Source organism: Lepisma saccharinum, chromosome 14, assembly GCF_977018435.1.
Source record: "Lepisma saccharinum chromosome 14, izLepSacc3.1, whole genome shotgun sequence".
In the NCBI taxonomy this organism is placed as follows: Eukaryota; Metazoa; Arthropoda; class Insecta; order Zygentoma; family Lepismatidae; genus Lepisma; species Lepisma saccharinum.
This window is the reverse complement of record NC_139242.1, coordinates 67832915-67856887: the sequence shown is the minus strand read 5'-3', so window position 1 is coordinate 67856887 and position 23973 is coordinate 67832915. Positions and strand designations below refer to the sequence as shown.

General features: G+C 37.5%; 1 protein-coding gene across 1 annotated transcript in view; it reads left to right on the top strand.

The window, feature by feature from the left end:
• LOC145998985 (putative ATP-dependent RNA helicase DDX5) overlaps positions 1-14820 on the top strand; it is a 49452-nt gene extending 34632 nt beyond the window's left edge. The window contains exons 9-12 of the mRNA XM_083135834.1: positions 1983-2044; positions 4647-4706; positions 8870-9109; positions 13692-14820. Of these exons, the coding sequence (XP_082991960.1) occupies positions 1983-2044; positions 4647-4706; positions 8870-9109; positions 13692-14359 (1030 nt within the window). The 3' untranslated portion in view covers positions 14360-14820. The remainder of the gene's footprint in view (positions 1-1982; positions 2045-4646; positions 4707-8869; positions 9110-13691) is intronic.
• Positions 14821-23973: the final 9153 nt, after the last annotated feature.

The window sequence follows — 23973 nt, the reverse complement described above, 5'->3', positions numbered from 1 at the left end:
GCAAAATCATCTTACTACAGCGCACCGCTACTATAATACCCAGTAAATGCTGAGAGAGGATCAAAGTGACTGTATCACTAATTCTTAAAAAGCTGATATTTCATGCTGCATGCAGTAATCTTAAAATTAGCCAAGCAAGGGTCTGAACAGGTTTGGTTGTCCAAATTTTAAATCAACTGCAATCCTTTGTAGCTGGAAAAGTTATTAGCAAGATGAGGTAAAGGTTAAACTGTATCGGACATGGGACAATTCTCAACTAACGGAGTCTACTGCTGACAGCATATCATGGAATTTCAACTTTCAACACAAGGTTTCCGAGACTGGAAACATAGCTCAGATAAGCTTTGCACTTTCAAGTGTTTATATTCTTATATAGTGTCAGTGTTGTCCCTCCTGTTCTTGGCATGCCTCCACATTTTTCCATGGTGGAGCATGAGTGCTTGCTGGAGGGAAAGTAAAGTGGAATTTTGCCTTCGGTGTTCAGGCTAGCAGTGCTTGAATTCCCATCCTCTGAAATCCATACAGAAGCTTTCATAATTTTAGATATGGTCTAGATGCAAAATAAAACAGATTCATAGTAATGTTATTGTAAACATGTAAATGTCTACTTGTGCTGGCCAATACTTTTCCATCATTTTGGTCTTTCATGAGGTCCTCAGAAATGCCATTTTCACAGTGTAATTATCCTGTAAATTTTGCAAAATTTGAAGTTTATTTTTAATTTTCACCAGTGTTTCAAACTGGATTTTTTACTTACGTGAAATTTAAAAGATTTCGTAATTCCGCGTTGCACAATTTAATGGTTCAATCCTATTAATTTCGAAGATCCACTGTCTTCATTCACAAAAGGGTACGGCATTTGAAGCGGAGATGGTACCGCGTCAGTACATTGTTTGTTCCCGGGCGGCGGTGGTTGCGATTTTTCCAGTTCGGCAGCACTGGCGCGCGCATCTTGGTTTGCGTCGTCTGCTTCCTGTTGTCCGGTGGCGTTGCCAGTTGGGGGTTGGGGGGCTGGGCCGTGTTGCTCGGTAATGTGTATTTGATATTGTGATGTAATTCTTGAACATTTTAAAGCAAAACTATTGGTAAATTTGTGTTTGGAATAAAATGAATACACACTAATTTAATCAATATGTTGAACAACTTTCAATTATTACTAGAGGCACATATTTTTGGTAAATAAAAAGGCAAAATTTCGGTACAAAAACTGGGTCAATTTCGGGTTCAAAAGCGGTAAATAAAATAAAATATCGGTGTTATAGCGGTGAAAAAATGGATGAAAAGTGGTATATAAAAAGACATATTGGTTTTAAAATTGTGAAAATAATCCTAAATTTGATTTAAAAACTACACTTATTCCACAGAATTAATATTTCACTTCTAATAGCACATTTATGTAGTTATCAGAGTATTAAGTTTATTTCTGTGTAAAGGAGTCCAGTTTTGCTTCTCCAATATTAACAGCAGAATTAATCAATTTTCCGGGAATAGCATAACTCTCAGGATAATTCAGACCTCGGAATGTGTCGCGTCGGTGAATAAACCCTGAATTTCGTGTTTAAGAGTTAATTTCGCTTTTTGCAGTTCATTTCGCATTATTTCGTGACAAAATATGGTCACAAAATGAACCTCACACCTTTCAAAAACATGAAAAATTAACACTACAATGTGTTATGTGTCATATGCATGCCCCTAATTATTACAGTATATGAGCATTAGTATCGATATTGATGGGAATCAATAAGAGTATTGACATTGGTAGGAGTATTTATTCAAAATAATATCGTGTCAGCCCTATTTAAAGTTCATTTTATGTGCAAATGGCTGTTTAGAACTAGAACTAAAATAGAAACTGCAATTAGAACTATTTAAAATATGCCCTTTCATGCAATTGACCCTTAAACTTCAGTATATTATATGCATTGTCATCTACGTATTGTGGATCTGTTATGGACATACCTTCATGCTTCTATTTTTTTCAGGTGGCCAGCTATGTGTATTCATGGAGACAAATCCCAACCGGAGAGAGACTGGGTTTTAGCAGGTAAATATGATTTAATTATGTAACATGTTTCGACAAGCTAATCTACCAACACCTAATATGATATCAAAATCAAAATCGGACACATTCTACGTTCCCTCCTTCCCATCCTGCACAGTGATCCTGACACCAGAAATATCTTCCCCGACAAGCCCAGAGTTGTTTTCAAACGCCCTCCCAATCTCCAAAACATCCTGGTCCACCACAATCCACCTACTCACAATCAACTCGCACCCGCCCACAAATGCAACCACCCAAGGTGCAAAACCTGCCCCATATTTGTCACTTCCCGCACCCTCCAGATCCACACTGCCACCGGCAAATTCACCCTCTACCCCCAAAGGAACCTGCTACAGCTCTAACCTAATTTATATCCTCACCTGCAACATCTGTGGGAGCTTCTACCTGGAGGAAACATCCATAGCCCTGAACCTCCGCATCAACAACCACCGCTCTTCTACCCAAAACCTGGACTTTGCTGTTGCCATTCACACCAATCACCACAATATTCCTTTTAATGACTGCTTCCAGGTAGCAATCGTCCACTCCTTGCCCCAATCCACCAACACCTCAATACGTAGAAAATGGGAGAGGGCCTACGTATCGACCATGAATGCAACCACACCCTCAGGCCTGAACAAGGCCACCCAGTAATGCCCCTCATCCCCTATCCTCACCCTCACCACCACCTTTCCCCAACCCCCCCCCCCCACCACTCAACAGTTTTCGACAAGCCTGGCGAAGAATCACCTATATATTTTTTGTGGCACTGTCAACACTTTTTTTTCGGGACCTGGCAACACTGCAGGTCACGCTTACTCTTCGTTCTTTTCACCAAGTTCTACAACGTCTCTCTACTCCTGAAGATGTGACATACCATCATGAAAATTTGAAGTTTTTCTGCATCCGGTGAGTGTTTCCTCTCTCCTCTTTCACTTTTTGATTTAGTTTTTACATGTTTATACAATTTGCACTTTTAGCAAAATGTGTGTAATGCTAATTAGCCCAAATGTTTAAGAAAGAAGTTTTCTACAATGTGGATAATGTGTTGATTTGTACTGTAGCTCATCCTGTCCTGCCATAATTTTAAAATTGATAACTACTCTTCACACTGAAGGCAGATGTTGCGTTCTGTTGAACTTTAAACCTGCGACTTTATATTGGATTGGTAAGTACCTTATTGGTATCACCAAAATTTCATATCTTTCCGTCCCAGAAAAAGGTCAATCATGGTAGCTGCAGAAAATGGCTGATCATTCTACCAATGTAATCATGGGGTCGAGTTTTTATAACTTTTAACCAAGTCTTTTTTTTTTTTTACCACATCCTATACTTATCTCCCATTCCTGAAGAAAATTTAGATTCGTTGAAATGAGAACTACCAACAAAACAGATGTAAATTACTTACGTGAAATTTAGAAGATTTCGTACTTCCGCGTTGCACAATTTAATGGTTCAATCCTATTAATTTCGAAGATCCACTGTCTTCATTCACAAAAGGGTACGGCGTTTGAAGCGGAGATGGTACCGCGTCACTACATTGTTTGTTCCCGGGCGGCGGTGGTTTGCGATTTTTCCCGTTCGGCAGCACTGTCGTGCGCATCTTGGTTTGCGTCGTCTGCTTCCTGTTGTCCGGTGGCGTTGTCAGTTGGGGGTTGGGGGGCTGGGCCGTGTTGCGTAAAAGAGTGAGGTGCTAATAATAAGAAACAGAACCAGAAATATACCAAGAATGAAGATAGACATGGAAAAGTTGAGGGTAGTGTAGTTTCAAATATCTAGGAAACATAATAGAGAAGTGGAAGAATAGATAAGGAGGTAAACAGAAGAGGGCAAATGGGTGGTGGACTCTTATCAAAGCATTCGAAGCTTAATATGGAACAGGTATGTACCTATGAAATGCAAGAAGGTAATATATAACACATACTATGTGCCAATAATTACACATGAAGCAGAGACTTAGACAATGACAGAGAGAGAGAAGAAAGATGCAGGCAGTGGGCATGAGATATTTAAGGAGTGTATTGGGGAAGACTGGAAGGAAGAGAATAAGGAATGAGGAGATCAGATCGACAGTGAGGGTGGTGATGCTTCAGGACACAATAGATCAGCACAGATGAGATGGTGTGGACACATGAAGGAAATGGGTGCAGAAAGACTACCAGTAAGAGCTTACAATGCACAAGGAGTGAGAATAAGGCCAAAGGAGAGACCAAGATGTCGGTGGAAAGAGCAGATAGTGGAGAGTGTTAGGAGAAGATAACAACATTGAAACACCATGCAAAGGGAGGAATGGTGGAAGACCAGAAGAAAATGAAGAGGCTTGACTTCTATGTCGACTCAGCCAGAGGCAGGAATGGGCAAAGGATGATGATGATGATGCATCTTGGGTGTAGGTTGCATCAGGTTAGTGGACCTTCAAAATTAATGTCACAAGAATGAGAACAACAACATAGAAATGTGGAACTTTTTGCATGTTAATACTCCTCAACATTCACACCTATTGAACTTTGTTATCATGTGTGTGTGTTCGAAATGTTGAAGATTATAAAATATTAGACCATTTCAAAAATTTTGATGTTTATATTTTACATTTGTTTTATTATAGAGTTCCGTTCTGGAAAATCGCCAATTTTGGTAGCTACGGATGTGGCTGCAAGAGGACTGGGTAAGTTCAGAAACTTTTGTTTTCTTGCGCTGTGAATAGTTTTTTTTATTCCAGGGATTAATTAAAACTGTTTTACAATTTCTTCCACATAATTAGCATTTTTTTAAAAAAATAAAAAACAATGAAAATTGTGTTCAACATAAAATGAGATTCTTTATATTCTTTTCCGCAAGTTGTTAGCATACTGGCAGTGGTAGAAGATACTGGCATGGGCTGATATTGGCATTGTGAGAACAGATTCCAGACTGGTTTACAGGTGGTTTCTTCCTTTTTTTTATTTCAGGGAGGATTAAAAATTTGTCTTTAGTATGATCATGGATTATTTCTATAGATATAGAAGGATGAACTGTTTGCTTATAGTGAGCATATGTGGTTGGTTGTGTGAGTGCCTAGATGTCTGTATGTGTGGGTGTATTTTTATCACAGCCAGACATATTTGAGAGAATGTCATTACAAATTTTTCAATGTGATTACTCTAAATTCTAATTACTAATAACGTTATTTTAAATTGTTACTAACTGAAGCTGCACTGTAATTATTGTCTTAATTTTTTAATTTTTTCAGTCAAGAGGAAGTTTTTTAACATAAGAATTAATTGTTCAGATATAATGGCTTTGAGTATTTTTGTGATTTAATATTTTATGCTGGTATACAATTAAAGAGATGTTAATTACGGGCAGCACGCTTTTAGTATCCGATTATTAATCAGTCTGGTTCTTCTCTTTCTCTTCCAGAGGCACAAGCGAGATAAACGAAATGTACGTCTGGCTGTGCCTCTGATTGGTCTACTCCCTGGGCCATGTGCAGGTTAAGAGCCCAGGAGTAGGTCCGCCAATTTGCCATGGCGGTCGGTGAGGAGTTTGGCTCCTCGCGTCCGCTCTCGAGTCAGTCCTGCCCTGCCACCCAGCCAAGGGTTGGTCATGTAAATAGTGGTTTACGAGACGCAAGAGCGGAACCACAAGCCGGTTGGGTTTGCCTCACTGCAGATGGACCTCTGTCTCTCTGTGTGTGGGAATTTGGAGCTGGTTTTGCAAAGAGCTGTGAAGGTGCACGTTCTAAGTGAACATTTGGCTCACTCGTAGACGAAGCATTTGGATTTTTTTGAACAGATTGATGTAGAAGAGCTTGTCATTTTGTTGCTGTGGACTTGTGACTGTGGGGAAAGCGTGCTCATCACACTGTTTGAGTCCACGTAATGGTCCACTTGGAATCGGCAACTATGTAGTGAGCACAATCTTGGAGTCTGCACCTTAAACTCAGTTCTTCAAAGTTGCTTGCATGGTACAGGTAATTACGTATTTAGATACTTTTTATCCAGATAATGTAACTTTTATGTAGTTTGTGCCTTGTACATTAAACTTGGGATAAATTTGTTTAAACAAAGTTTTTCTAAATTTTTTATGTAAGAAGCATGTCCAGATTTATTCCTGCTAAACAGCACTGTTTGTTTTTTTAAAGCACTTTACGTATCTTTAACTGGCATTAGTTCAGTTCTGTATCTAGCATGCTAGCTAAATGCAGGCTGATTTTTTTTAATGTACTTTCCAGGATATGTAGCAAACAGCTGTGCCAAGTAGTTTCGTCTGCTCTACCTCCTGCCCCATTGTAAAAAATGGAAAGTGGCATTAAAGGGAAAAGAGATAGTTTTAATTAACTACAGTGGAACAAACAAACAGAACAGATGTAAATGTTGGGACTTTGTCTTGGTTGTTTTTATGATGTTGATTCCACATGGAATGAAATGGCTGAGGGTTCGAGTTGCTGCTCTACGTATTTAAGTTTTGTAGCCCTAATGCAACATATAAAATTTTCCTGTATTGTAAGTTCCATAGCTGCCAGGCCCTGAAAAACGTATTATCAAGGATCCACTCTGTGGAGATATTATTTAGTTTTCTTTGAGAAAATATCTAGTAGGGTGAAATCCCAGTTCTGTATTTTTTATACTCGGCTGATTCTTTTTTAATGTAATTTTAAAGGTAAAGGTAATGTTGGTTTTCTTTATATGTTCTTTTCTCACCAGAAGTATGTCAGATAATCTTGTTTAAAATAATATTTCAGTGTTATTTGTGAAGAAAATTGTACTCTACTATTCACAAGTTCTCCTCCGTGGCCGTGCGGTCTAAGGTGCTGTGCTTTGGACTCAGACTGTGGGACGGCATGGGTTCGAGTCCACCTGGTTTCAGTATCTGGGTTTTTTTATTTTTACTATTCGTGAACCTAAGAAACACAATGCAGTATGCACGATGGGAAATCTAGTCCGTTGGCACAGTTTCAGGCTAGCTCATCAAATGTCAGTTGCGTTAATTTTTCTCTTTCCTTAGTTTCTTTAAAATTGGGTACTGTAGAATTCAATGACTGATTCAAAGTTTATTTTTACAAAGTTTCACTGAATTTGTATTTTAAACAAGGTTTGAATTTTAACTCTCTTCCATGAATATAAGATATTGACCATTTCCAGGATTCATTGATGCATACATTGGTGTATCAGTTCACTTATCTCCACATAAACCTCCACTGATTTTCTCTTATCTCATTACTAATGTATCCCAGTCTTTGGAATTGGTGCTAGCTGATTCATATGCTTTAAATTATTGGGGGAGGGTATTGTAATACATGCAAAATAATCTAACACAGTTATTTTTAGTGGTTATTATTTTATTTTTATCTGCGACGTTTCGTTCTGGTTTCCCAGAAATTTCTTAAGCTACACTAAGATATACATGCATACAAAAACTTAACCTCCAACTTACGCTTCTGTGTAGAGTGACCAGCCATGTGAGGTTGTGCTTTTGTGTGTATATCTTAGTGTAGCTTGAGAAAGTTCTGGGTGAAACGTTGCAGATAAAATAGAATAATAACCACTAAATATAACTGTGTTAGATTATTTTGCATCTATAAGAAGTAGTTATGCGAACCTTTAAGAAGAACATTGTAATACACCCATATCATACATAAACATAATTCAATTTTATGTAAGATTTCAAATTTTCTCAAGAATGAGTTAATGAAAACCCATATATCTTAATATTTGCATGTTATTTGCAATGGAAAGCAATTATATTGCAGTGGTGCATCAAAGTGTGCAATTGTGAACTCTGGAATAGGTATCCTCCTACATTGCATGAGTATAGGTTAGGTACACATAACATTACAGAAAGATTAAATGTTACAGCATTCTCAAATTCATTGTCTTAATATACTCAATGACATGATTGGTTTCTGTTTTCCTGGAGCTTTCATCCGCATCAACATCTACATGATATTTTTTACATTATTCCATGTAGTAGAAATTTGTAATATCAAGAACTGATTTACTTTTAATCTCTTAAAATATATATTTGTTCAATATTTCGACACACTGTTTGAAAGATAAATTGGAAATAAATTAGAAACTTGAAATTTGAGTTAGTTTTTTGTCAGGACACAAAGATAAAAATACATTGTCATTGATGCAACAGATAAAAATTGTGATTTAATCTTTCACTATGAAATTAATCTGTCTAGTGTTACAAGTTGGAATATACATCACAGCCTTGTTTTGCTAGTCTTAATAGCTCTACTCATAAATATTCTTAAATTCATTTATATAATGATCTGGTAATCTTCATCTGAAAGGATTTTTATTATATTTGATGTAGTTATTTCTCATGCCTCTTAGATATTGACACAAGGGTTTTAACTGTACATCTTTTTTTAATTGCATCCTGATGATGAACTGCATTTTGACAGTGAAATTTATACAGACATATGTACAAGATAAATATATAACATAAGTAAAAAATATTTCAAAACCCATGTAATGTAATGATAAAGCACATGTGGTAGACAACGACATGACTTCAGATAGACTTCTGCATTCAGCAGACATAATAACAGAGACTTGTCTTTTTAAAAAAACAGATGCTACATTAATAATTATTCATAGTAAATAACTGGTCACTTTTTTTTGTTTTGTTTTTTTACTATATAAAATGTGTAAGACTAACCTAGCAAAACACAAGAACCACACTGATAGAATTTGTCCTGACTAAACTGGGATTTCACTGCCTTGTTACTTTTATAATTGCATATTCTCTTTTCCCTTGCGTTTGTTCCCAGTGTGTGTGCTTTTATGGTCATTTCCAAGGGCAGTTTGACTAATTTGCCTTGTTCAACATTTTCAGATGTGGAAGATGTAAAGTTTGTCATAAACTTTGATTACCCTGCTTGTTCAGAGGATTATGTTCATAGAATTGGTCGGACTGCACGTTCGCAAAGAACGGGGACTGCCTACACATTCTTCACATCAAATAACATGAAGCAGGCTGGTGATTTGATATCAGTTTTGAGAGAAGCCAACCAAGTCATCAATCCCAAGTTGTATGAAATGTCAGATATGTCGAGATCAATGTCTGGAGGAAAAGGTATGAAATTTGGTAACTATTATAGTTTGCCAAACTTAAATTTTGTTCTTTCCTGTGTCAATTTACTGGGCCTTAAAAATTAGTGTATCTTGTTTCTAGATGACTTAATGTGCCATGTGCAACTTCACACACTTTTAAGTGTTGTGTCTGCAGTTGAAGTTGCTTTCACTTGTGCATTTTTTAAATTTATTTATTTATTTTTGTCAGATTGTCTTGCTCTGTACAAGCGGAGGTAATTTCAGATAGAGTATAACTTACACCACATGTCAACACTTTCACACAAGTAACATTCCCTTTTGGCATGTATATCTAATTTTCTGTAGCTTTTACCACGTAACATGGCTTCATCAGAAAGCTGCACAAAATTTGGGTTAAAATGCTATAAGAGATTTCCCGCATTGCCCAATGTTTAGCACTCTTGCCTTTGGTGTGAGCACTAACACGTTCGATTTCTGGTGGGAGCTCCAAAATTCATTGTTGACGCAGTACTGTGAAGACAATTGGGAAACTGCTTGAAAAGAAGTAATAACGGGCTCTAGTCTCGAAAGCCAGATAACAGCGGTGATGAGACACGATGTACCGACCATGGATCACCCAGAGAAATGCCACTTGGTAGCTTTGACCAGCTGTTTGCACCACGGGGGAAAGATTAAAACACGGTAGAAAGTAAAATGAAATGTTATTTAACATGTGCCCTTGTACAACTCTTACGACTCACATTTATCACTTCATGGCTAATTGCAACAAGTTCATCAGTGGACACACACAAATTCAACATTTTCTCTCAAAGGACATAAAACTCATGTCTTCATTGATTGATTTGGTTTGTTTTACTTCGCCTTTCTGCCACTTTTTGCTAACCGCGAAGATGAGGAATGCTGATTGATTAAATTGGTGAAAGGGCACTCATAAAGAACACCCAGAATCCCAGGTAGGATTCGAATCCAGGGCCCCTGGCATCAAAACATGCTGTTCTAACTACTCTGCCGTGGAGGTGGACATAAAACTCGTGTACGTGCTTACAAAGTAATTTATCATGTAATGTTGCAGATAACCATTTGGCTTCCTCCAAAGGTCACAGAAAATTTTTTGGTGTCTTGTTAAAAGAAACACATTTACTGTCTGCAGTGTGTGTGTCCACCAAAATGTCATTTTTATGTAAGCTTTTGTATATTGTAATTCAAGGAATTTATAATCTGATGATATTTTATTGCACTCAAAACATATTCTCACTTTGTAAGTGAAACTAATTATTATTTATTATACATGCAAGCAGTAGGTTCCTACTTGGATGGTGGCAGTACCAAAATTACTGGAATAAATAATCAGTTTTGAGGATTAAAATTATTACTTGTTTTGAGTGTGTTAGTAAAAAAATAGAAAGAAGGCTCAACCAGTGATTGAATTGAGAGATTTTTGGTCTTCAGTCTGATCTACCAAGGATTTATTCATGTTCACATTCTCCAGTCTATTTTAAAACTATCTGTTCAAAACTCAAAGTATGATGATGTTATGTTTTGTAGTGGTGTGAAAATAACTCGTAGTTTACATGAAAACAACTGTGCATGTGTTGCCTGCTTCATTCAGTTTCATCCTCTTTCGTTCGCCCAGGGCCTCCCCGATGCCGCAGTGGTATCATCGCCGCCTTGTAATGAAGGGGTCCCGGGTTCGATACCCAGTGGAGGCACAAGTGGTTCGGATCCCACTTTAAACTGTAGGTTTAGTCCCAATTAGCCTTACTGTGCATAAAGTGGACTTAAAAACACCAACTCAACAACAACTCATCCTCTTTCGTTTTAAAATTTTATTTACAACTGCATCCGAGAACATCGTACAGTGAACGCTTTTTAAAGAAATAGGTAGAAACCGAATGGAACAAATAAGAGAGTTTGTGTGTGATTTTTAAACATGTGTTCTCACGTAACCTTCATTTGTTATTTTCCCCATCTGTTAGGTTTCCACATGAGAGTATATTTCTTGTGAAATACAAAATATGCTAATCATGAGGGTCATTCAAGAAAAGAACGTTTTGGTGTAAAACACAAATGCCAAATATGTGTGCAAAAATTATGGTTCAGAAACTACATACCTTACTCTACTTTTTCACATATCGCCATATCCATTCAACCGCTTATAGTTGATACCATCAGTGTACTCGGTTGCTGCCAATGTATTCAACCATGTAGTGACGTGACTGTGTGCTTATCAGTAAGCAGTCGAGGGACCCATGTGGCACAGATTTTCTTGTACCGAAGATGTACTGTAACGATTTTGTGAAGAGATCGTGAAATTGCAGGAAACCATTCAGAATGTCTAACGTGAAACGTCGGTCAGCGTGAATTGCTTCATCATTCTTTGTCTTCAAATCCTCTGTAAGTGGAGTGTGCAGTGTGCTACGGTCCAGTGGTCCTTCTTCCCAGAAAGCATTTTGCCATGACTGATGAACTCGAAGATGCTCTGTCACTACGTGGTTGAATACATTGGTGGTATCAACAATCTGGTATCGCGTTATGATAAGTGCTTCACTGGAATATGTGGAAAAGTACAGCGAGGTATGTAGTATCTACCATAAACAAAATAAAGTATAACTTAGTTTTACTTACGTTCAGTGAGTGTGTGTTGAGTAATTGACAACGTTTCAGGGACCACTGTCCCCTTCTTCAAGTCGGTGTATCGGCTTCACGATTACCCACGAATCTTTGTCAATGGCAAGGATTAGGTTCACATGGATAGGGTAAAAACTTGGGATTCCATCACAACTGACCTGTTCTCTTTTTAAAAAATCACTAAAATTTTTCTACTATTAAAATTAGGGATGAGACCGATTAATCGGTACTCTATCGGTATCGGCCGATATAGGCATATCGGTAAAATTACCGATTATTTTACCGATCCAATATATTGATAAATATCTGATAATTTAGTGGAAAATTCTGCCATTTTGTTGTAATTTTTATGGATAATCTTCATGCCATAATTTCTAAAAAAATAAATGTCTAAATATGCAATTTCTTTTTCACTGCAGTCACCTCAAAACACATTTATTAAGGAGGTTAATGAATCTTTCAGGTTCTTCAAGGACCATTTCTAATTTTATATCGGCTTGGTAGAATATCGGTTATCGGTATCGGTAAATTTTATATTGTTATCGGCCAAAATTTCATATTAGCCCATCCCTAATTAAAATCAATTAAAACCCCTCTTATTACAACTTATTAAAAAAGAATCCCTCCGGTCGGAAAGCTGATACACCGACCTGAAGAAGGGGACAGTGGTCCCTGAAACATTGTCAATTACTCAGCACATACTCACTGAACGTAAGTAAAAATAAGTTATATTTTATTTTGTTTATAGTACATCAAGTGAATAAGTCGCACGTAACCTGAAAAATGAATAGTACCTGTACCCTATTTTTTTTCCATACGTCATTTGTCATTTGTGTTTTACACCAAAATGTTCCTTTTTTTTCTGGATGATCCTCGTAGTTAATGCATTATTTATACCTTGTGCCAACATGATTTATTATTTTGTTTCTAGCATATTTGTTTTTACACAATATTTTTACTATCATGTGTGCATTAATAAGGGTGCACAATGAGGTGTTTTGGTTAGTTTTTTCTCCTCTTTCTTTGTCCTTTTTGCTTTCATTTATTATATTTACTTTTCTAAATAGTGTAAAAGAAAACTGAATTGAAAATAAGAGAACCTTTCAGTACTTCATTAACAAAACATATCCTGATTGAGCATGCAAGATCACTGGATCGAGGGTAACAATTGTAAATGGAGAAATCGCAGAAATACAGCATTGAAGTACTAGAGTACACCCGGCATAATGCACTGTTTGAGGATCCTACATGCTATAACTTGCTAATACTGTATTTAAAAACCTTTTTAATCCAATTAATAAATTTTGAACACTTGGAAATTTATCATTGCTGCGTATGCTAATTCTTGAACCTCATTGTGCTATATCCACATTTGTATCCCGTGTTAAGGTTTCTATCACGATCAGCCTAGTGTGGATGATGTGTAGGGATCATTTCCTCTGATCTTCCTTCCCTGCAGGTGATTGGAAGAGAAGCATATGCTGTCACTGGAAGGGCATATTATTTTACATATTGATTTTGATGTTGATGAAGTTGTAGCTACAGAAGTCCACTTTATGCTCAGATAGGCTCAATAGCGCCTCATAATTGTCAATTGACAATGAAATGAAATCTAATATATTTATTTTTGTTACTTTCCTTACAATTCAGCGATTTCTGTAAGAGCACTCAATGTTTTGATTCTGGTCAAAAAGTTACAATGAACAATAATAAAAATTAGGCAGTGTGTCATAATAATTTGATGTATGATGTTATTTGGTGGATAAAAAACCGCTTCCTGATGAAGACCAATGTTTATTAGTCAAAACTAAACTACTATAAGGTTCATTTTAAATGTCCTTTTTTTAAAACAGATCAGTGTAAAATCTGATAACACAGATGACTCTGAAGTTGCTTATAAGATTGCCTCATGAATTGCACATTTATATTCTTGAGAGTATCATGTGTTGATGTGTTCCATTGTTTCAATATTTCAGGGCGTAATCGATGGAAGAATGACCGAGGTGACCGTGATAGAGGTGGTAGAGGTCTTCGTGATAGGGATAGAGACCGTGACAGGGATACCCGTGGCCGAGGAAGGCGTGACAGGGATAGGAGCTGGGACAGGAGCAGAGATAGGGATGAAGAGAGGGATCGGCCCGGAAGGGATGATCGCAGCGGCAAATCCAGTTCCCAGTTTTCCTACGGTGGCAACGAGATGCCCAACGGCATGATGAATAATTTGCTCCAAGCTTCATCAGGAACAAACGGAGGAAGCAACCAAGCCAGTGCAGGCAGGTTTAGTGGACAAGGATTTTCACGAGGTTCTATGCTGGGCCAGAACTCGCAACCTCCCCTGCCACTCATGAGCACGCCCGTACCTCAAAGTCTCATCGATAACCAGGGAGGAAGGGATTTTTATTCTGGGCAACAGATGAACTTTGCAGGAGGAAACCAGAATGCGGGTGCTAGAAATGGACCGCCACCACCTCTGATGACCAGTCCTCCTCCACATCAATCGAATCAGGGCAAGTACAGTGGCAATCAGGCATCGGGCAACTTGGGACCAAACTCGTCATATCAGAATGCATCCATGCCTCAGTATGGGCAGCGTGAACCGCTGACAAACGGTTTCAGCTATAACGAAAACAATAACCACCAGTGAAAACATGTCTGTCGTCTTCTGAATGTTGTATGTGATATTTTGAGAAAAAATCGAAGTGGATCAAGAGAAAGTTTTCCATTAACTAACGTACTGAATATGTGTGTAGTTTTCCCTGTATACATTCCAGCTTCTAAAATTTATTTTATAACTTCGACCCTCATTATAACTTTTCTTGCATGTAGCCAGGAAGTTAACGCATTTTCTTTTTATACATTTTGCAATGAAGCGCAATCGAGTGGATTGCCACAGTATTTGTGTACGTAGAGAAATGATGTAATACTTGGTAGAACAAACATCAGCGTGAATGCTTTAATTAGCTAAACTAATCGTAGCATTTGTGAAATGAGTACTTTTCTTTAATTTATTTGCTCTGCTGATGATGTAAATGCTTCTCTCTTTAGTTACAAAGAACTTATAGATCTGTACATTGATAAGAACTAAAATAAATGTCATTTCCTAAGTATGATGTTTTGAATACTTTCTCAATAATTGGAATCAAATGCAGAATATGAGAGAGCCTTTTTTGTTAGTTTTAGGATTTATGTGAAAGTGATAGTAAGGTAATCACCCTGCTACTTTATCATGTTACTAAAGAATGTGAGGATTGTAATTTTTAGGGAAAGGATTTCAAGGTGCAAAATTATGGTCTGGAAAGATGATGAAAAAGGTGCTGATAAAATGCCTTTATTCAATGTTCTCCTTTTCTGCACCGTCTGTATATAATGCACGTGGACTGCATAGAGAACTGTTGTTCTGCCAAATCAGTTTTGTTGGAGTGTGTTTTCTCTCGCAGGGTTTTCGTACGTTATCTTGGGAACAATTGGGGCTGCAATGATTATATTATACCATTTTATAGCTCTCGTTCTGCTCTACAAAATGAGACTATAGGATTTTATGTAGCTGGTCAAGAAGAGTGAAAATCATTTATTTTTCTCTCCAATTTTTTAACAAAACATGAAAGGAAAGGAAGGAAATAGGTGCTGAAGCGTGAAAGAGGGGTGAAAAGGGGATAAATGTGCTATTCTCACAGAAACGTATAACAAAGTGTGTTCATTTTACTTGATTTCATGTCCTAAAATACATATCTCAAACAATCTGTATGTAATTTTATACTCTCCACCTTGCAATTTATTTTCTTTATTGATTGGACATGTCAAAACATCTTTTAATTTATTCAAATTTAACAACTAAATTATTTTGAATGTGTTGTTTACATAGTAACATAATTTTCTACCAAGGAAAGAAAAATGCACTACCACTGTCATTGCATTATCAACGCTAAGTTAAGGTGGGTGATGCAGTAATGTGCTTGCCATGTAATCTTGCCTCTCCATTACCATAATATGGAACATTAACACATCATCGTAACATCAGTTTTTGTATCGAACACAGTGGTAGCAAAGATGATATATTTAAGATTCTTGAATTAAGTTGCAAACATGGCAGTACAGGAACACTCGGACAAAAGCAACATTTTTATCTACGATGACTGCGAGAGCAGCTAACAAATGACTATGTATTTGTTTAAATCTGGCTGCAGATTTCCTCTTCGTGGTACAACTGTACTTTAAGATGGCTTTCTACATAACGCAAGCCACACTGACAAAAGGATATGATAAACTGAGGAAAACTGAGGAAAATAGCAGGCCAGCCTACAGAGTGTTTTGGCAAGTGCTGGGTTCAGTTTTCCCGAGATATTCGTGCTTGTTAATTTTATTGGGATCATGTGAGAAATCAAAGATTTATCCGAATAGCTGAGTCTGTGTATTGCCCACACCATTTTATTGTTTATCCGTTTTAGGGCTTTCTGCATATTCTTTTATTATCAATGTTCATAATTCTGTTTCCGTTTATCTGTTTCTCCACATATTCTTCAAATGTTTATCTTTTTTTCCAAAACAGATCTCTACATTACTAAGTTCAATATAAATGCACCAAATTTTCCATAAATGAAATACTGTTTAAAATAAAACAGCCTACATTTGATGTCACATGAGATAATCTGAAATCCAGATTTTGGGACCATCCTTAATGTAAAAACATGGTTGTGATTTAGGAGAAAGGAAAGAAGAACTGACTATGGAACATCATTGTCTGTATTTATTTTATCACAATTATGCAATAAACAATAATGCATACAGGATATACACAAATGAAGTATACAATTTTGGATTTTAATAGAATTAAAACTTCCAGAAATTATATTTCTAAAATACTTCCAACTGTGAAAGTTTTATGCAAGTACCCACTAAGACAGATAAAGCCAAAAGAAGCGTATCAGATGTGCATGAACATTTGAACCATGGATCCCTGGTGGCATAGCATAGCATGCTGTGTGACAAGTTCAAAGAAGTAAGTCTTGAAGCTTTCCTGTTGACGAATAAATTCTCTCGGGCTATCGGACAGGTCAATTCTGGAATGGTTTCCAAGGTTTCGTCACTTTCATTTTCAGGGTAGAAGTCCAGTCCAGATGCGAGTGACTTTAGCTCTTGAAAGCTTGGAAACCATTCAAGAATTGATCTGGTCGATAACTCGATAGAATTTATTCTTCAACTTGGAACAAATGTGGTTTGATCATTTAGCTCAAAATTGATCTAAAGCTAGAAGTAATAGTAAAGCAGTTTCTTTAAACAGTATTTTACAGGCAAGTGTCGGGAGCAAACAGTAGCAGAAAAGTCTACCACTCTAAGATTTGTTGTACGTACGAGGGCAAATCAAAAAGTCTTTGCACCTAACTATTTATTGCCACATTACAAACCATAAAAGAAAAACAAGATATATATATATATACACACACACAATCTTCTACGTACTTTTTGCTATTTTTGCACATAATCACCACACCTGTTGAGGTACTTGTCCCACCGTACCACAAGTTTTGCGATGCCCGTTGCATAGAAGGTAGCTGGCTGATCACGGAATCAATGACGAACAACGTTCTGCACTTCGGTGTTGTTTGTGAACCTCTGTCCTGCCAGGAACTTCTTCAATGGAAGAACAATGTCGTAAACACTACCATAGGAAATGCCAAGTTCAGTGGCAATTTCCTTCAGATGAACACGTCGATCAGCTTTCACAATTTCATCAACACGGGTAATGTTGTCCAGTGTCAGCGAGGAACAAGGTCGGCCCAATCGCTCATTGTTCTCCACATTTTCCCACCCATTTTCAAACTCCTTGCACCACCACTGCACACTTCACACTAATAAACACCTGTCCCCATACACTGGCTCCATTTCCCTGTGGATATCTGTGGCTGTTTGCCTTTTGCACCATAAAAAACTAATAACACTTCGCTGCTTATATGGCGTGGACTTCCTGAGCACTCCGGCCATCTTTGCCAACTGATAACAGCACCGTGCAGTGGAAGAAATCGGAAGTTACAATGGGGCTGTTCCAAGAAAAGCCTACTGCATCGGTCATATACGTATCTCGCTTTTGTAATAACACTTATAACAACCTAGAAAAAAATTAGGTGCAAGGAATTTTCGATTCTCCCTCGTATGTCCAGTATGGCCACCATGAGCCAACATTTTCTGTTATATCTTCCTTTTTATCGCCTTTAAGAAAATTGTTCTTAGATACATTATATACATTATTACCAACAAAATTACCTTTCTTGAGAGATATGAATCGATATTGTAGACAAAAATTAATTAATATTACGCATCGCAGGCTAATTTTCTTCCCATAAGTTGGAAATTTTTAAATTCTGTCATTACTTATAGCTAGGGACGTGGAGTTTTCGTTTTATTTTACCCCAAATTTCGATGTTATTTTTTGCGTTTAGAGTGAAATTCGGTGTTATTAATTTAAAATTGGTGTTGTTTTTTTTTTTTTACTGTTCCTTCTATGCTTAAGATTTTTACATTGTTTTAGTTCTGGAAAATTGAGACAAATTTTAGTTTTAATGACAAAAAAAAATATGGCTTACCTTTGTGAGAAATGACAAAGTTTCTTCCATTTGAAAAACTATTTCATCTCATCTGACAGTAAATATAAAATATTTATTGAATGATAACACCCAGATCTTCGAACACAATCATACACATCACATTTCCTTAACAATGCCAAAAGAACCCTCTGCAACCTCAAAATACAGTTTTGTGTACACACATACACCCCCAACCCTCCCCCCCCTCTAAAATACAAACAGATGCTTCTCCCTGAAAATTTTCTCGTTCCTACAAAATTTCCCTTCTGGGAATATCCCTCCGAGCAAATTCTATTTCAGAACGAGGTTAAACACTGTATGTCATGTCTGCGCCAAACTGCAATAAATGATGCGTGACAATCTCTTTTGAATCGAACTATCATCAGCTAGACTACAAATGATATGTAAAGGGCTTCAGGATAATTATTTTTAATAGAAGTAGTGTTATGCCCAGTTTATAATGCATATTTCACAGCGTTTTTCTCGTTAAAAGTGCAAAATTTGGTATTATTTTGAAAAATGGCTTAATTTGCATTATTCCACGATTCCAAAACACCGAAAATCTGCCTCCTTTACCTACCCAAATACATTTGAAACACTTTATTTTCCTTTCCTCAATTTTTCGGTGTTATTGTTAAAACGAAAACTTCACGTCCCTTCTTATAGCTAATTTATTGCCTTTCAATTTTGGTAAAAATCTTCTTCCTTAAACAATTAGCTTTAAAATGAGATACATTTCAAGATCTAACACAAAGGTGTATCCAGGATTTTATTTTAGATGATCCAATCCACAACTTAAAAGTAATGTTTTGGGAAAACCGTTAGGGAGCTATATGTGGATCAGCTCTGATATTATCATAAAGTATTATTTTTGAACAAACTATTGATGCAGTTCCAAATACATGCTACTTTCAATTGTAATTTTTGATTGTTCAAAACTACTCTTTACAATGGTGTGTGTATCTTGATTTTTATAAAATTTATTCAAGTGTTGAACACTTCCTCTGGTGTAATCTGTGCATAGTTCTTGTTGTTACGTGTTAGGCCTTCTTCACCTCAGCTTTAATTGATATACTGTAGAGAAAAAATAGGTGGTGATAGAGTATCAGGAGTCTCTAAAAAATTCTTTCAAAAATAGTTCATTGCACTGAACAAGATTTTTGCACAATAATTTGTTACTCCATGTGTGATGGTTTCCAAGTGAAATTTGTCTAGATGTGTACAGTATGTGTCGTAGACGATTATGCAAATATTCTGAATGCATCAACCAAAAGTTCTAGAGACCTTGGCAAAGTTTTAGGAGGGTCCCTGTGAGCCCATGTCTGGCTACGCTTAACTCCGGATTCCCGAAAGATGCAAGTGATGTAACTACCTTTAGATGAAGGACCAACTGCACTTGCTTGCTGCAAGAGCAGATTCAGTGGATGTGAAGGTCTTGCAAAAAGGGGAACGATCAGTGACGTGTGCAGGATTTTTCAGAAGGGGGCGGGGTATGTATTCTGGTTTTGGTAGTCCGCCATTATTTTTCCATTTTTCCTGCCTGTGATATTATTATTATTTTGTAATACTGGGCCAGAAAGGAGGGGGGTTATGAACCACCCCAACCCCCTTGAGCACGTCACTGGGAGCAATGTCTTTCCTGAGGCCTTACTTTAATTTCTGGGATACTGATAAATAATTAGCACACTTGGAATGAAAGCAAACATTGAAATTTTAAGACACGCATGATAAGATTGTAGCTTTGGGGACAGAGGACTTGTACGGCAGGCGCTGAAAAATGTAGGAGGGGCAAATATGTAGATTATTGAGGCCAGGAAAAATATATTTGTTGGGGGCGGAGGGACGCAGAAAAGCCATGGGCACTGTATGAGAGAAAGTTTTTAGTCCGCCACGGGGAGAAATACATTGGCGGATGCAGAAGTTATAGGTGGGAGGGGCAAATTTCAGATGGGTACCTCACCTTACCGATAATCAGTTGTTCAAATTCAACCTACACAGCTTCACTATCAACACTCAAGCTTACTGGAACCATTTTTTTTCTTCCAAAAATTGTGTTCAGGGCTGCAATAGATTGTAATTATTGCGAGTCAGATATTAATTTTCCCCATTGCCACGGTAAACTGAAGGATCAGATATGAGGAGTAAAATGAATAAACAAAGAAGAAAACATTCTCTCAAGGAGTGTAGGGTTCGAATCCCCCCTTTTCCGACCTCCGTGTTGTTGTGATTAGCACATAGCCAAGAGTTGGAGAAAAGCGGAGTAAACTAAACCAATCAATCAATCTAACCCTCTTTTGAGGCAAATTTCACAGTGTTCGGATCCAAATATAAACGAAGTCCAGTCCGATAAACCTATGATGAGCATAAAGTGGGTACAATTGTGGCCATTACGGGGACCATGCCCCCCAATTTTTGCCACATTTGTCCCCGCACTGCTAAATCTTATCTACCAAGAGTAAGTAAACTGACCTTGTCCCCCAACCCTCGGTTTTTGCACTCAATCATGGATATAATCAAATTTTAAAAATATTGTCGAGCTTGTTAAACATAGTGGTGAAAGAGAACATAGTCTTCAAAATATTAGGCATGGCAATATATCCAAAAACTTAGCGATAACCCCTCCCCAGGGTGCGAAATCATTGAAATCTGGTGGGGGGAGAAAGTTGTTACTCTACAAATTCCCCCTCCCCCACAACGTATTATTGAAAATAAAAATAAATTACTCAATTAAAAAAATATTATTATTAATTACATAAAGGAAATTAATTTGTTACTTTTCATACATATCAGATATTACAAAGCATCTAACTAATTCCTTTAGTAACTGGTTAAAGATGTTAATAAATTATGAAATAGTTTAAGTTGTTTTGTTATGTGTAAGTTTTTGTTTAGTTTGTGCTTTATGTTAATATAAATCAATTAGATTTCATAGTTATAAATTTTCTTGCATTCTTTGTTTTACTTTAATTGTGCGTAATGATGTAGATTTGTTAATGATCTCTTGATAGAGAATGCATTCAATACTCAACATCTACACTAATTTGTGTGTTTTCGATATTATTCTTAGTAAATTATATTTCAAATTAAAAGTAATTGCTTATCTTTTGTTTGTTATAACAAAAACTCCCCCCGGAAATTTTTGTTGGGGGATTTTTGAGGCCAAGGTGGTTGTTGGGGGGGAAATCCCCCTGTCCCCCCAGGATTTCGCGCATTGGAGTGGTTTGTTATAGAACAGAGTTTCCTGGTATCTACGCTGGCAACACTTACAGTCACGTGAGGCTCGTGAGCAGGACCAAAATTGATTGAATCTTACGTGAACGTTCCCACCTTGCGATGTACGTATATTATTGAATTTGTGTGATGTGTAAAGTCTCTGCATCTCCTGTCAAGACGGCAAATAAGGAGGAAGATAAAGAATTACAACACCTACTATCTCAGCAAGATTATTGATTTTGTTCGATTTATGGAAAGCAGCATTATCGAGAATTACAGTTTGACAACTTTAAGCCTTGCTGCACCTACTTCTTAATAATTACGTGTATCTACTGCAGGATCACGAAGATTTTTTAAAAAGTTCTTCTAATTCGAGTTTGCTGCATGCATGATTTGTAAGGTAAGTTGGGCTATGTTTAATGTCATTCAGTTCTGTTTACTGGAACTTGCTTTCTGCTAGACACAGTCTGGACGTGACCTTGACAAACGAAAACATTAGATAGTGATAAAAACGTCGTGATTTTTTTTAATAGATATTTACTTTCACCGTCACCGGCTGCCTGTTGAAGGTTCCGGGTTCGAGTTCATGCCCGTGCGTGAATGTTTCATCCAGGCCCGTAGCCAGGAATTCTTTGAAAGGGGGGGGGCGAAGTCAATCCTAGAGGGGGCAAATTTTTAATATATTGTCTCACATTGGCAGATGATATAGCAGGGTACACAGAGGCACTTGCCCCATCCCCGAAAAAAATACGTGACAGAAAGGGGATGATATCTTGAAACTACAATGAACAAAAAAAAATCGAGCAACATCAAATAGCAATATTTCGATAATGACCTTTCCAGATTGCCAAAGAATATAGTTTAACATAAATAGGCTAATAGGGACTGAATCTACTTGATATTTACAGATTGATAATGTTAATAGACGATTAATATCAGTGGCGTATGCTGGGTTTAAAACCTGGGCTATCTCTTTTTATCATAATGTTCAAATGGGAGGCTCTTTTTCGTTCAATTTCTTGGATTTTAAGGTGATGCGACATTGCGATTAAAATACATACATTACAATTTACTAATAATTATAAAAATATCAGTGGCCGCGGTGGCTCAGTCGGTAACGCGTCTGACTACCATGCTTAAGGTCCCGGGTTCGATCCCCGGCCGGTTCAAATCCGGGAACTTTTCTAACGGTGGAAGCGGCCCCGGCTTACCCTGGGGGGTAAAGGCGGTCAGGGGCGTGATGCTGATCACATCACCCCCACTCACGACCGGATCAAGAAAGTGTGGGGCGTTACCCCCACACCCCCTATACGCCTTCATGGCGTGGTGCTAAGCACAGGGGAACACTTTACTTTACTTCAGTTTCATTAATATAAAAACAATAAGGAAAACATTTCAAATATTTCATGGTTATTTATAAAATATAGAGGCCCATATTGTGAAATATTTATGTAGGCCTACGTGCGAGAATAAAATATACGCGTATAAGAAACTTCTTACCTTGAATATTTAATTTGGACGGGAACTCCATTCTTCTCTTGGCAACCTCTGTGGTAAAATGGTTATTAGCGCAGCGCGCTACGACGCCAGGGGACTCGGGTTCAAATCCAGGCATGGACATGGATATTCTTTGTGAATGTCCCTTCATGAATTTAATCGTAGCGCCTCCCCGATGGCGCAGTGGTAGCGTCTTCGCCTCGTAATCAAGGGGTCCCGGGTTCGATACCTGGTGGAGGCACATAGTGGTTCGGATCCCACTTTAAACTGTAGGTCGATTAGCCTTACTGTGCATAAAATGGACTTAAAACACCAAATCAATCAATCAATCAAATGAATTTAATCGTATCGTCACTCATCCTCATCGTCGCGATTAGCTAAAGTGGCAGAAAAGCAACGCAAAATATCAAATCCATTCTTCTCTTCTTTGCGATGCCAGAGGCCTGCATATCTTCACGATTTGAAGTTTATCCTCATGCAAAAGCAGAGTAAATTGTTTCGGCAATAGTTCGTTAATTATGTCATTCATTTTCGTTCACTACACGACGCAGCACAGATCATTCAAAACATATATACGTAATTCACTCACTCAATACACTTAAGAAAATCCACACAGTAAGAAACCTAATTTTCCTAAACTTCCTTCAACGCGATTTCCACTCGAAAAATGCCCTTTGTCATCTCCGGCCAGTCAGTCTACCCCAGTCAGTCATAAACAAAGCAGCAGAGGGGTTGAAAACATCGTAAAGCGTTGTTGGTTGAATGTCAGCGGCCTGTGAGTTTTGCATGTGTTCGATGGGACAGAGTTGTTTTGGCCTAGAGGACAAATTCCCTATCACATGCCAGCCACTCTTTTCCCATTCCTGTAATAGTAGTTTAGTCTCAAAATTCCCTTTACCTGGGAAAATCCCATGCTTGTTAGCGCATTGGCATCGCTGTAAGGTTTAGCGCCGTTGTAAAACGAAGAGTT